General features: G+C 48.6%; 5 protein-coding genes across 5 annotated transcripts; 1 reads left to right on the top strand and 4 right to left on the bottom strand.

Moving 5' to 3' along the window:
• Positions 1-675: 675 nt before the first annotated feature.
• On the top strand, positions 676-1,393 carry ATNIH1004_009506 (uncharacterized protein; the record flags this gene model as incomplete). The annotated part of the gene is made up of 3 exons (XM_033574098.1): positions 676-678; positions 997-1,204; positions 1,254-1,393. 3 exons carry the CDS (start codon positions 676-678, stop codon positions 1,391-1,393), a joined length of 351 nt encoding a protein of 116 aa, XP_033422116.1.
• A 122-nt stretch (positions 1,394-1,515) lies between these two features.
• On the bottom strand, positions 1,516-2,527 carry ATNIH1004_009507 (uncharacterized protein; the record flags this gene model as incomplete). The annotated part of the gene is made up of 3 exons (XM_033574099.1): positions 1,516-1,814; positions 1,861-2,037; positions 2,275-2,527. 3 exons carry the CDS (start codon positions 2,525-2,527, stop codon positions 1,516-1,518), a joined length of 729 nt encoding a protein of 242 aa, XP_033422117.1.
• A 633-nt stretch (positions 2,528-3,160) lies between these two features.
• On the bottom strand, positions 3,161-3,547 carry ATNIH1004_009508 (uncharacterized protein; the record flags this gene model as incomplete). Its single annotated transcript, XM_033574100.1, has 1 exon — positions 3,161-3,547. One exon carries the CDS (start codon positions 3,545-3,547, stop codon positions 3,161-3,163), a length of 387 nt encoding a protein of 128 aa, XP_033422118.1.
• A 2,363-nt stretch (positions 3,548-5,910) lies between these two features.
• Positions 5,911-6,941, bottom strand: RTL1_1 (retrotransposon-like protein 1; the record flags this gene model as incomplete). Its single annotated transcript, XM_033574101.1, has 2 exons — positions 5,911-6,512; positions 6,587-6,941. The coding sequence occupies 2 exons, from the start codon at positions 6,939-6,941 to the stop codon at positions 5,911-5,913; spliced, it is 957 nt and encodes a 318-aa protein (XP_033422119.1).
• A 224-nt stretch (positions 6,942-7,165) lies between these two features.
• On the bottom strand, positions 7,166-8,804 carry ATNIH1004_009510 (uncharacterized protein; the record flags this gene model as incomplete). The annotated part of the gene is made up of 4 exons (XM_033574102.1): positions 7,166-7,790; positions 7,843-7,903; positions 8,140-8,272; positions 8,328-8,804. 4 exons carry the CDS (start codon positions 8,802-8,804, stop codon positions 7,166-7,168), a joined length of 1,296 nt encoding a protein of 431 aa, XP_033422120.1.
• Positions 8,805-12,987: the final 4,183 nt, after the last annotated feature.

A 12,987-nucleotide genomic window follows, 5' to 3' on the forward strand; every position in this document is an offset into this window, starting at 1 on the left:
CTGTCGTTCTATACAGGGACTTTTGTACAGGGACTGTATCAGGATGAGAAAAGCCAAATATTTCCCACTAATTTGTATGCTAATAATGAATGTTCATATTTCTCTAATAGTAACATATTACAGACCAAGGACCACAAACTGTCGTCAGAGCCTCTGTATCTTTACTTCGAATGAATTGACAAACCGCAGGAAAAATCAATATACTTGGGCCAAGTATTAGTAAACACCAGACTCAGGATCGACTTCTGGGCCTCGTCGAAAGCACCGATGCTAAAATCCGGAGGAACGATAATTGAATCCGAAACACGGGGCTCAATATGCTTTATTCCCTGGCTCTCGGGAAGATATTCTGTTATGCGTGGGGGGTCGGTAACGAGCTGAATGGGGCGCTACGGTGCGAAAGGGAGTGTCTATATAGGAGAGAAGATAGAGCCACGTATATTGCAGAACTAATCGCTGGCCTTCAAGAGTTCAGGCCCGCGGGTGCGAATATAAACACTTCGCACCTGACTAAGCATCTTAGCTAAGGATCTAGCTATCGCGCTTCCGAGCGCTCCTAACACTATCTTCCCCTCCAAGAGGCTTCGCCCTCGAAGCCTTAAAGACTGTAGTATGAATATATGCGTTATGATGGGTAATGTGTTATAGATTCCAATCCCTTGAGTCCTTCCCATAATGGTTTGTGCGGTTGATCGATGTTTGGTACGATGTCTTGGAGCTTGGGTGAGTGTAGGTGTGTTTTCGCAGGTAGTCGCTCCATGGCAACAGTTCTGCTTCATTCACTGCAGTTTTTCGCCCGTTTGAGCTTAGTTCTGTTGTTGACGCTGAGCTTTTTGCTTCCTCTCTCTCTCTTCTCTTTTTCTTCTCCTCTTCTCTTCTCAAACCACCAAACTTCTTGCGGTACGTGCGCACTCTTCTGCCTCAGCTAATAAGGGTAACGGCTCCTCCAGCGCTTTCTCGCATGTTTTGAGCTTACTAATATGGGTGTTTTCGCAGATGGTCGCCGCAAAGCTTCGTCGCCTCCATCGGGAGAATCCGCCCACGACGCCGTCGCCTTCTCCGTGGGTTCGTCCTCGTTCATCCTCTGAAGAGATGTGTTTTCACACCTGCGCCCCCTCGGTTTCGCCGGAATGGGAGGGATTTCCATCCTCTCCTGCTTCGGCGGAGCCGGACGGAGTCGAATCGCCCTCTCCGGACGTGTCTGGTAAGTCCGGTGCGTTTATGTAAGGTAATATTGCTAATTTGTGCGAAAGTTTCATCGCCCCCTTTGTCTCCATCGGCGGCTTCGGTCGTCCAGGTGCAGACTACCCCTGCGCCGGTCCATGTTGATACGAATGGTTTGCCTTTGGCCCAGGGGGTAGTCCCTGGTGCCACCGTTGCCTTGTTCGTTTGAGCGAGATGCTGCGTCAGCGTGTGTTTTCTTGCCAGGTCGTTTAAACTGTGTTTATTGTACTGGCCAGCGACACCCTTGTGTCGCTCCGGAGGTTGCCGCTGGTCCTTTGGCTGTTTCTATGGTTACTGAACATCGCACGTTTGTTGGACTTCCCCAGTCTCGTCGCCCTGCTGCGCAGGAGAGGGCGGCTGGGCTGGTAAGGGAGCAAGACGTGCGGTTCGAAAACCTCGAATACCACGCGTGGATAGCAGTACATCTGTGCCTGTCCCTGAACGCACTCCATCGCATTCGCCCATGGCTCCCGTTCCTGCGACTCCCAGTCGCCTGGGTCGTTTTGTTGATGCGGTCCTTTCGTCCTTCAAGGGTTGAGTTGTCTCTTTGGGTGGGAGGTCGGTGTTATTGGGCCGTTGCGCCATCTTGTCTTAGTTAAATAGAATGCTATTTTCCTTTAGCCATGTAGCGCGTACGTCGTCGGGTAACAGGTGCTGTATTAGTAAGCCAGATGTCCAGGGCTTCAGTGTCTTCGACGTGCGATCTTGGTTCCCAGGTATCGTCATCAGGTGGATAGCCCTTCCATCGCACCAAATAGCTTATGTTACCACTCTTGTCGCGTTTTTCCTCCAGAATTTGATCACTTCCCACTCCTCTTCGCCATTAATTGGTATTGGCGGGGGTCGGCTCCATTGACCCGTCGTTCATGGTATGGCTCCAACAAAGACACGTGGAAAACGGGTCAGACGGCGATATTTTGGTGGTAGTGAAGCTTGTACGATTGGTTTCCCCATGCATCAATAATGGAAAATGGGCCTAGCTGGCGGTGGTCTAATTTCGCATTAGGTCGCACTGTAGAGACATTCTTCGCCCGTAGCATGACTTGTCACCAATCTTGAATTGTCTGTCGATCCGACGCTTATTATATTGCCTTGCCATGGCTTTTTGCGCCTTTTCAAGCGCATCCTTGACCAAGGATCGCTTTTCCTTGAGCTGTGTTGCGCGCTCCAACGCTGCTAGCGCATGGCCAGTGGGATCAGGATCGACATTGATTCTCAGGCTAGGGACGAAGCCCATCAATGCTTCATGTGGGCTTGTCTTTGTGGATGAATGAATCGCAGCATTATATGTAACTTGTGCCATTGGCAGCCAGTCAACCCAATCATCTTGCAAGAAACTCGCATAGGCTCGCAGGTAATACTCAATGTTTGGTTTTGGCGTTCTGTCTGACCATCTGTCTGCGGATGAAACGCAGTAGACAGTTTCCGCTTGATCCTAGGCAATAGCACAGTGTCGACCAGTAGCTACTGGTAAACAGCGAGCCCCTGTCCGACACCCATCGCTTTGGATTACCAAACATGGGTACCACCTTTTGATAAACCAAATGTGCGAGTTCTGGCGCCGAGATATCCTTATTGCAAAGGAATATAAAGTGCGAACTTTGTTAGGGCATCCACAACCACTAATATCGCATCATAACTCTCTGTGCCCCCTGGGCTGGCAGATATACTCGGTGAACTGGGCGGTAGTCCAGTAATAAAATCAAGAGTCAGCACTTCCCCAGGCTGCTCTGGCACCGGCAAAGGCTCCAGCTTGCCATAAGGTGCGTGTCTATGCACTTGAATTCTTTGACAAATATCGCAGGTTTTCACATAATCCAGCACATCGCCACGCATACCATGCCAATAGTATTTGCGTTCGACGGCTTCCAAGGTGCGTTTTCCTCTAAAATGTCCTCCTGAGGATCATCATGATTTGCTTTCATAATTTCATGTGTTACCGCAGGAATTCTGGGTACATAAACGCGACCTTGGTACCTGAGTAGGCCATTTTCGCCAATTCCCCAGGCCGGACTGCCATAGTCCCCAGCTTGCGATCAACTTTTCGCTTAATATCGCGTACCTCGCGATTCTCTTGGTGCAATTTGCACAAATAGTCCACCATGGACTCCTCAATGCTGGAGTAAGCTGATTCGGATCCAATAACCTTGCGGACATAGATCCGTGGCACCCAGGTGTCTAGAATTCTGGTAACGCCGGCAGCACAGTCCTCATCCACGGGTGCGTTCTTATCCACGTGGGCATGCATACTCCCCATGGAGATATGCGCATCAGAGCTCATTTTATTTAATTGTTTGGACCCGCCTTCGGTGTCCAGCGCCATTATTCCCGCCCATGCGGTTTTAACTCATTGGGTGCGTCATCCCAATGACTCTTGCCCATGGCCAATTTCAACTTTGATCGCAATGTGGGAAGCAGTGACGCATCACTTACTTCATCTGCGCTCGGCAGATAATCTGGCCTTCTACTTGGCGCATCTGCAGGGTTCTTTACCCCAGGTCGGTGCTCAATATGAAAATCGAACGCGCTCAGCAACTCGACCCATCTCGCCTGACGTCCATTAAGCCGCTTCAATGTGGGCCGCATGAAACCGCTTAGGTTGGCATGGTCAGACTTCACCACTATTGGCTCCCCCGCCCTTCGAGGTAATGTCGCCAAACTTTGAATGCTTCAATGATCGCTAACAACTCTTGGTCATGCGTATCATACCTGCGTTCAGAATCGGTCATCTTTCGTGAGAAAAATGCCACAGGATGCCACTCGTTATCATCCTGTAATTGGGAGATTATCGCACTTATAGCGAAACCAGACGCATCTGTCTCTACCCTGGTCCTATTCCTAGGGTCATAATGAGATAGCAATGGTGCGCTCGAAAACGCACTTTTAGTTTATTAAACGCAACTCTTGCGTCCTCAGGCAGCTCAAGGCGCTGGTTCAAGAACCATTGCCTTTTGCTCCTCCCCTTGCTCCCCTCGGGTGAGCTGGGTCAGCGGCAATGCAATGCGGGAATAACCCTCAATAAAACGCCTGTAAAAATTTGCAAATCCCAGGAATATCATGATCTCTCGCACGGTTGTTGGCTCCGGCCAAGCCTGGATGGTAGCCACACGGCTTTCCTCCATCTGAATGCCCGAAGGCGTGATGATAAATCCCAGGTATTCCACACTTTTCACATGAAATGAGCATTTGCTCAGCTTGGCGTATAGCCCGAATTGTCGCAGTCTCTCCAAAACTGCGGTAACATGCTCAACATGTTCCTCCTCACTCTGCGAGTATATAAGAATGTCATCCAGATAAACAACACAGCAATGGTCTAGTAGGTTGCTTAATGCGCGATTAATATAGGACTGGAACGTAGCTGGGGCGTTGGCTAGCCCGAATGGCATGACAGTGTATTCGAAGTGACCATATCTTGTGCGAAATGCAGTTTTCCATTCATCCCCCTTTTTAATTCGGATGCGGTGATACGCGTCTCTCAGGTCAAGTTTGGTATATATATCTTAGCGCCAGCCAAGCGATCCATAGTCTCGCTAACAAGTGGTAAGGGGTAACGATTTTTGACAGTAATCTCGTTCAAACCGCGGTAATCCACACAGAGTCGCAGTGTTCCGTCGGACTTCGGTACAAAGATAATAGGTGCGCCAGCTGGGCTTTTCGAGGGACGAATCCATCCCTTTTCTAGCGCTGCTTCAATATATCTGCGCAGAACTGCGAGCTCACTTTCGGACAAGGGGTAAATTGGTCGGTATGGGGGTTCCTTTCCCGGTTGTATATCAATTGCATGGTCGTGGTCTGCATGCGCAGGTAGAATCCCTGCATTTTCCTCCGAAAAGACATCTTCGAACTCCTTGTAGATTGCGGGTATTCGCACTCCTTCGCCGATTGTCGCAGAACCCACACGGATTTCGACCTGGTTATTTTCGGTTGTGGATACGTACGCTGCGTAGACTTGTTTTCCCTCTCTTAAAGTGCGATTCACCTCTGCTTCGTTGATTATCTCGACTTCTTTCTCCGGAGGTATTTTCCGGTATTCCCATGTTCCTAGTTCCCAGTCGACGTTTGGGTTCGCCTCTCTCAACCAAGGGTATCCTAGAATCGCATCATAATGGTCCATATCAACCACATCGAATGTTCTTTCAATCGTTCTACGAACACCGTGGCAATCTTGGGTGGTTGCCCTCAGCCTGTAGCGTCCGTAGCAACGGATGCGGTGACCATCTAGGGCCACTATCCTCCGCGGGCCTATTGCAGGCTCCGGGAGGTGCGCATCTGCGAACCTTCGGCTGATAAGAAGGGCTTGACACCCCGAGTCGATTAACGCACAAGTTGGAATAGTGCGCCCTTGTGCTTGCAGCTCAACCATAGTCTCAATGGCATTATCTTTTGGATTTTTTCTTCCTCTAGGCCCAGAGCCGCAGCTGCTCGCATCACTGGGCCACCTAGTTTTTGCCTGGTTGTCGTCCCTTCTCGCACGTTTGGGACATTGAGGCGCAATATGTCCCTTTTCTCCGCAGACATAGCATTCAATATCAGGGTTATGCGACTGCTGTCGCTTATGACCTTGGGACCTATTAGAGTTTCCTCTAAAGGCGCGATTGTTGCCTCTCCATGGCTTGTCTGGGCCCCGTTGACTGGAAGGTTGTTGTCTTTCCGTGTTGCCTGGGGTCGTCGTCCGGTGTCGCATAGCTAAGCTGTGTTGGCTTCTCCTATTCTTCGCTTGCGATATTTCCTTGCGTCGACCCGGTATGGAATCTTCAATTGTTTGGAGGTGGGCGATATAGCCTTCATATGTCTCTGGTTCGTTGGGGTATTTAAGCGCTTCATGTCGCAGGTCTTGCTTGACTCTTGTCCGGAGGTGATCCTTTCGTTGATTTTCTCTGTGTATGCTTCTGGGAGCTGAACTTCCCATTGGTTAAGGTAAGCTGCGAATTCCCGCACGTTTTGGTGATCCTGTTGTCTGGCGTCATGGTAGCGTTGGCTCGCATCTCTTCGCAGGTTAACAGGGTCGTTTAATTGGCGTAGTAGAAATTTGCGAAAGTCCTCCCAGGTAGGTTTATCGGCGACTTCCTCCTCGTGTTGCCTCCATAGGCGGATAAATGTTGCGCATAGATGTGCCGTACCTTCCACCACTTTCGTCGTATCATTAGTAAAGTAGTAGCGATTTCGTTCGAAATGGGTTTCCATGCGTGCGATAAATGTCTGATATTCCTGCATGTTCTTTCCCATGTATTCCGAGACATGTGCTGGGGTGCTGGCGGTTTCAATGCGTGCGTGGGCTCTGGCATAGGCTGGGGTGCGGTTTCTTGTGGTATTCCATGGTCGGGTGTGCTTATATTGGATTCTGGCCGCGAAATTGTTGCACTTCGGTTTTCTTGGATGCGTTTCTCATAATCGATAAGCTCTTGCAATGCCCTCCTTTTATTTTCCATGCGTAATCTCTTGAGTTCCTGCTTTTGTTGGCGTATCTGGTCCCGGAGTTCGGCAAATTCATTATCCGATGAAGAATCGTTTGTTGTTGTGGACCCAGTAGCCCCTTTTCGAGGGCTATCGCCTTGCAACACAGCTGTTTCCTCAACTGTTTCTTCAGCTGGGCCCGGATTCATCGAAGCATCAGGTTGTGCTTGGATAGATGCGGTATTCTCTGAGACGGGGTTGACAGAATTCTCGGTGTTTCGGGTGACTTGGGAGCCAGCACGCTGCACGCGTCGAGGTGCCATAGTGCTCCTTTCAGCGGGTTACCGTTGGGGTGAGCGATTAGAACTGTTATGCGTGGGGGTCGGTAACGAGCTGAATGGGGCGCTACGGTGCGAAAGGGAGTGTCTATATAGGAGAGAAGATAGAGCCACGTATATTGCAGAACTAATCGCTGGCCTTCAAGAGTTCAGGCCCGCGGGTGCGAATATAAACACTTCGCACCTGACTAAGCATCTTAGCTAAGGATCTAGCTATCGCGCTTCCGAGCGCTCCTAACATATTCATCCAGACACAGAGCGCTAGTGTCATCCTCCCGGCGTGTTGCTGCTCCTCTAGTCATGAGTTGGCCAAAAACCGGGACAGCTTCACCGAACATTTCCGTTAGATTCGAGTAGACCCGAGATTCAATATTGATGGGAAATTCCGCCGTCTTCAAATTGACGCAAACTGTGTAGATCTCGACGGCGACCTTGAAGAAGTGAAGTCTGTAGTGCCGAGGATCACGGTTCCAATCGTATTCCGGATTTGATGCGGTTGTTCTCGCCCACGAAGCCTTCCAGTCGCGCACGTAGTTCAGGAAGACGATATTCTCGCCGCTGAATTCCTTGGACGCAGCAAATTGGAGCAGCGCACTTGAGTCGTCCTCTAAGCACTTTTCTAAGGCCTTGAGGGAATACAACTCACTCACGCGGCTGAGTTCGCTGTTGGATCTCGATGTTCCCGAACGCGACTCGTCCATGGCATTGGTCTTCTTTTCGTTCCATGCTTCGATTTCCCCAAGAATACGGTCTCTGTGCCATCTGGATGAGACCACCTCATAGCATGGAAAGAAGATAGTCACAGCCTCCATTGTTATAATACCGGGTGCAAACCTGCGACTGTTGTCAGTTGGAGTGTCTACATTCTATGATAGGGGTTTCATACCAGAGAGGCGGTACCCAGTATCTGTTGACAGATGCCCAGGCTTCTGTTGAGGAATGCAGGGCTGTGAACCACAAGGGCGAACCGGGTAAGCTGCGGATTGTTAGCAATTATTTTTGGGAGGTGCCAGAGAATGTGAAGCGCTTACGCGGCGATGACGCAGCAAGTGATTTGAAGCCGCCAGTGGTGGACGTCGTGGATGTGGCGGATCTTCCACAGAATGTACGGCGCAAATATCCAAGACCAGGACAATTGCCAGAGAATAGAGGGGATCCTATATTGTTGTCAGCGGAAGCTGACCGCATTTACCATCCGGCCGGGAGTCTTGCCATTCAGGACCTCGTCGACATTCCTCTGGACCCACCGCTTCGGAGAAGGTGCCGAAATCATGGAATTTTCGGGATGTGAGGTAGACGGAGAGCGAGAGGATTAGCTGGATAAGATATGAGTAAATGAATGTCGAGTGCAGTGAATGCAGATGTACTGACCTGGGCCCCCATTCCCACCGCGATACCAAATTCTGTCCGTTGGACCAGGTTCATCTGTCGCCAGTAAGACAAGTATCGGCTGGAGTGTCTTGCCGAGGCACTGAGCTGGGGTTTGTAGGACTGCTGCGCGGCATAAAGCAGCTTCTCCTGGATACCAAAGACATTCAGGAGCTGCATGCTGTTCGCCTGGAAAAGGGCGATTCCTAGAGGTAGATAGACGCTCATGACCCAGTATTCGACGGCACAGGGATACGCAGTACCCATGGAGTAAGCGACCATGCACAGAATCCAATAGACATGGAGACAGGAGACGGCGCTCAGAGCGAGGGGCAGGTTGCGAATACGAACGCATTGCTCGCGACGATTGATAATGAGAAAGACGGCGCCGGCGAGGAGTGCGACCGTCCAAATGATGGCGATGGAGACATAGAATTTGGCTAGACTGTCAAAGATTCCTCCGGAGTTGGTGGAAGCCATTCTTGATGGACTTGGAGATCCCAAAACGCCATCCAGAAGACACCGGTAACCTGGTTTTTGAAGATTCAGAAGTCGACCTGGTTAGGAAAGGAGAGGTTTTTGAGATACCGCGTCTTGTATCTGCTCCTCCCTGACAAATGGGATCAGCAAGGAAGATCAATGGATTGCTCTCATTTGTACTGGGTAAGGTTCACTAGCGTTGCCATAGGCAGCCCCTGAGCCATTTCCACCGGAACTGTGCGTTTCAGGGGCCACCTTGGCGAACTAATTGCAGGACGGACTGGACGGACTCCGGGGAGGATGCAAGGATAGGTCCTTCTTTTGTAAGAGTCCACAATATAGAGCTGCACAACTACGACTCTTCTCAGTTTACTTATTGCATATGGTAGAGAAAGTATGGATAAGCACACCATGAGCTCTGCGTCCAGGTCGAGTCCTGTCACACTGTGTGCTTACGGGGTTGGTACTCTTTTCTCTGCTCGCACGGATCACCCAAGTGAGGGGGCGTCAACTTTCTCTGTATGGTGCGGGTGGAGTCACGGCCCGTAGCGATCCGGTCGGCAGATCCAATCGGAGCCACTGTGGCGCCGCCAGCTGTCAGCGCTAAGCCCGAATGGTGATTTATTACGGGAATTACAGGAACATTAAGTTACATGGCTGAAACGTGGTCTGATAGTTCACAAATACAAGATGTACCTGTACACTGGCCTGCAGAGAATGCTGTAGCACCCCTCGTACCTTTGCCACAGCGCTTCTCAGTACAAGCTGGAACACACTATAGAAGTTTATCGACCAAGATGCTCAACTGAATTCTTTACTGATGATTTTTGTTTTTCTTCACGAACGTCTGTCCGGTTCTCCGCTGGCGAGTAGTAGTTTGTGCGCAGAAATGCACATAAGATTTTAAATCCTAAAAATCAATAATTACCGCCTGGAGCCTTGTTTGCTAGTGCTCGAGCATGTAGGCGACCGCGACCTTATCGTCACGAGGCACGGAGTACCTGACTTGTTCCCAGCCCAAACTGGATACGAAGGTATGTGCTTTTTTTTTTTTTTTTTTTTTTTTTTCATACTAACTTTGCTATGCTCCGCAGTGTGCGGTAGTTCGCAACCTTATCATGATTATAGATAGAGACAATAGCTTTTAAGTTCGATACGAAGTTTACACAATAAATAGTGCAGTGCCTTGACTCCAACAAAGATCAGGGGCGGGGAATAGATGTCGAATTGTATGTCGGATCCAGAGGACTACTATGCCGTGGTTGGTGTCTAGCGTCTAGGCAGAGGTCTATCATATTGAGACTGTAATTAATGGGTCTCTTACAATAAGATTCTGCATGGGTTGTTGATCGATGCTGTGCTCCCGAATCGGTGGTGATCGACGGGGCATATGACTTGTCGAATAAAAAGCAACATCTTGCGCACACACACGTCGAATTTCGCAAAGCCCCGTCACGAAAATAAGCCCCTTTCCGCTCAGATGTTCCTTGGTGCAAAGGGATCGATCAGATCACCGATCGTGCAACGCAACAAATCTTGCATGCCTACCACTCCTGGAGTGATACTCCTTTTCCGTCCTACTGGTACACATCCCCAGGGATGGTTCCGACCCTTCCATCTGATTCGCTATTTTCGGCCGTCAAATGTGGATACGAGAAGTCGATCCAGATGTACGGAGTACCTTTACCTTTAGAGGACTGGTCATACATTGCTGAGTCTAGAGAACTGCACGCAGTCGTTTAACTAGGACCTTCCGGCAGTGGAGTATACGCCCACCAGTACGTGCAACAATGTATTCCTTGTGAGCAATACTGCCGAATTTTATGAATCGCAAGAGAAGCGGCATATGTTGCAGGGTCGAAGATGAACTCTGAAAGCAGCTAAGTAATTGGCGTAAACACGGGAGATGAGAATCACAAACTGGGCGGCATGAATTGCAGGATCACAAAACATGGTTTCGGTTGAACTCAAAAATATTGAATATATCTCAGTCCGTCTCTAACACAACATATATTATTGATCGGACCACTGGCCATCGTTCGGAAAGATCTAACATGATTTCTGATGCATATCAACAAAGTGAACAAAGTTTATATGGGGCTTGGATGCCTGTAGAGAGTTCACAGCTGGATAATTTGTTGAGAAGGCCAAAACACCCTTGTTTGGTACAAGATGTCCCTGCAGGCTACATGGGAGTATTAGAGCCAGTGTTAGTCTGTGTCATGCATTCCCTGCAATTCTACAAGGATTATCAATACGAAGTATATAGCGAAGCTTGTGGAACATTGTCAGTATCAATAGCCAATCTAGAAGTGATAAAACGTGTTCTAGCAGGGAGGCTGCCTGCTTTCCCCCATCTAAATGGATGTCGTACACAAGCCTCATCTGCATCCTCTATGCATCACCCTTTCGAGCAATACAATTCCTACGAAATACTTTCTTTTATCTCTACTTCCAACACGGGATGCTGTACTGCAATGTATGTACATGATATATTTGGTCGCAGGCAAATAATGTAGCTGCATGTAGATCACTGTATTATATATATAAGGGCTCTGTAAAATGCTATCTATGTATTATACCCTCCCGCACGCGTGTGACTTCAAGCAGTACTATCACACATGTATAACACCATCTGTGACTAGTTATTGCTACGTTATTGGCTGGATATGAGCTGTGGAATACAGAAGTGACTCATTGAAGATGTCTATCAAACTTTATTTCCCTCGTAAACAGGATTTTGCTGTCCAAGTGTCCGAATAGCTCCTGAAATGATGTATACTATGATTCTTGAACCTAAACTATATATCGAAACTCACGTTGAACCTTGAATACAAAGCAATGGGACATTTCGTATTCCTTTGTCAAAGAATAACACATCAAATTTTTCTTTTGGACTTATGAGATCAATTTCAAACTCAACATAGCAATACCAGAAGCGATAGTGTCACGCTTTCTATGCGTACGAACAACGGATGGAGAGGTCTCGTCCGCGAAGATCGAAATTTATTCCAGTCTCCAAATCTCAACCACCCAGAGTTCCACTGGGAATTGCCGGCCCCTTGCCAGTCTAAGCGACGGCGCCAGTGGCTCATTCTACGCCCCTTTAACAACCACTGAAGCTACTCTGGCCGCGAGTTGTTTTCGGGCTGGAAAGCATTGGGACTATGAAGTGGTATCCTTGTTAAAATTCTTGATCACTCCATGTCCCGGGTCCTATCATTCTGGTTACTAGCACTGATGTTGCAGTGCAATTTGCAGGTACGGTGCCTACGTTTCAAGTCAGATTTACAGCCTACGCCGAGCCAACAGGTAAATATGTACGCCTACACAGTATGTTGCCACGTATTGTCGGGTCAACTGTTTATGTCCGTTTTGAAAATACATGAGAAGCTCGTGCTCTACGACTGCAGCGGATTTTAATCGATAGTCAAATGACTTCTGAAAGATTATTAGCGTTGGGGAATATTTTGCCGACTCGAGGGGTGAAAGTGCTTGTTTGGGGCAGTATCAGCAACGAGGTTAGTAAACGGGTACTTGGGTGCAGCTACGAGTCTTTTTACGAGGCGATTATTAACAGTACGGAAGATGCAGCGATGAATGGCCAACTAGGATACAGTATTGACTCTCAAATTCTTCGGCTGACTTAATTCTTTCCATCGCTTCCTGTTGGTCTTGTGGGAGGAGGCACAATGTATCCCACACAGAAGGAAGCACCAGAGTTTCTTCAGTGTGGTGGTCCAGGAACGAAGTATCGTCTGGCCGGCTTGATCGCGTCGTTTGCCCTTGCGTTCGATATTATTACCTGTGCTTCAGTGGCCAATGGGACCTTTGCAATTAGCCCTCAGAAGTTCGCAAACGGCAATAAGTCTGCAAAGGTAAAGCTGTAGAGTTGGTATGCGGTTCTAATATTTCCATATACGTAATTGATCTATATGTTGCATTTTATTAACACATTTGAGCTATATATTGACTAAGAGGACTCACAAAGTACATTATAACTTAGGGCGTCCTGTATTGTGTGTGCTATAGGCTATATAGCCCCTGTAAGCCTCTCGGTGGATGGCCTTGTCGCAGGGAAGCATTTGACACTCGATTATTTAGCTCCCACTACTAGAATAACTAGATAGAGAGCTCCATATGCGAAAAGGGGTTTACAAATTTATAGCATATAAGATCGATA

Source organism: Aspergillus tanneri (genome assembly GCF_003426965.1).
Source record: "Aspergillus tanneri strain NIH1004 chromosome Unknown AapTan_5_pilon_pilon_pilon, whole genome shotgun sequence".
Taxonomy (NCBI): domain Eukaryota; kingdom Fungi; phylum Ascomycota; class Eurotiomycetes; order Eurotiales; family Aspergillaceae; genus Aspergillus; species Aspergillus tanneri.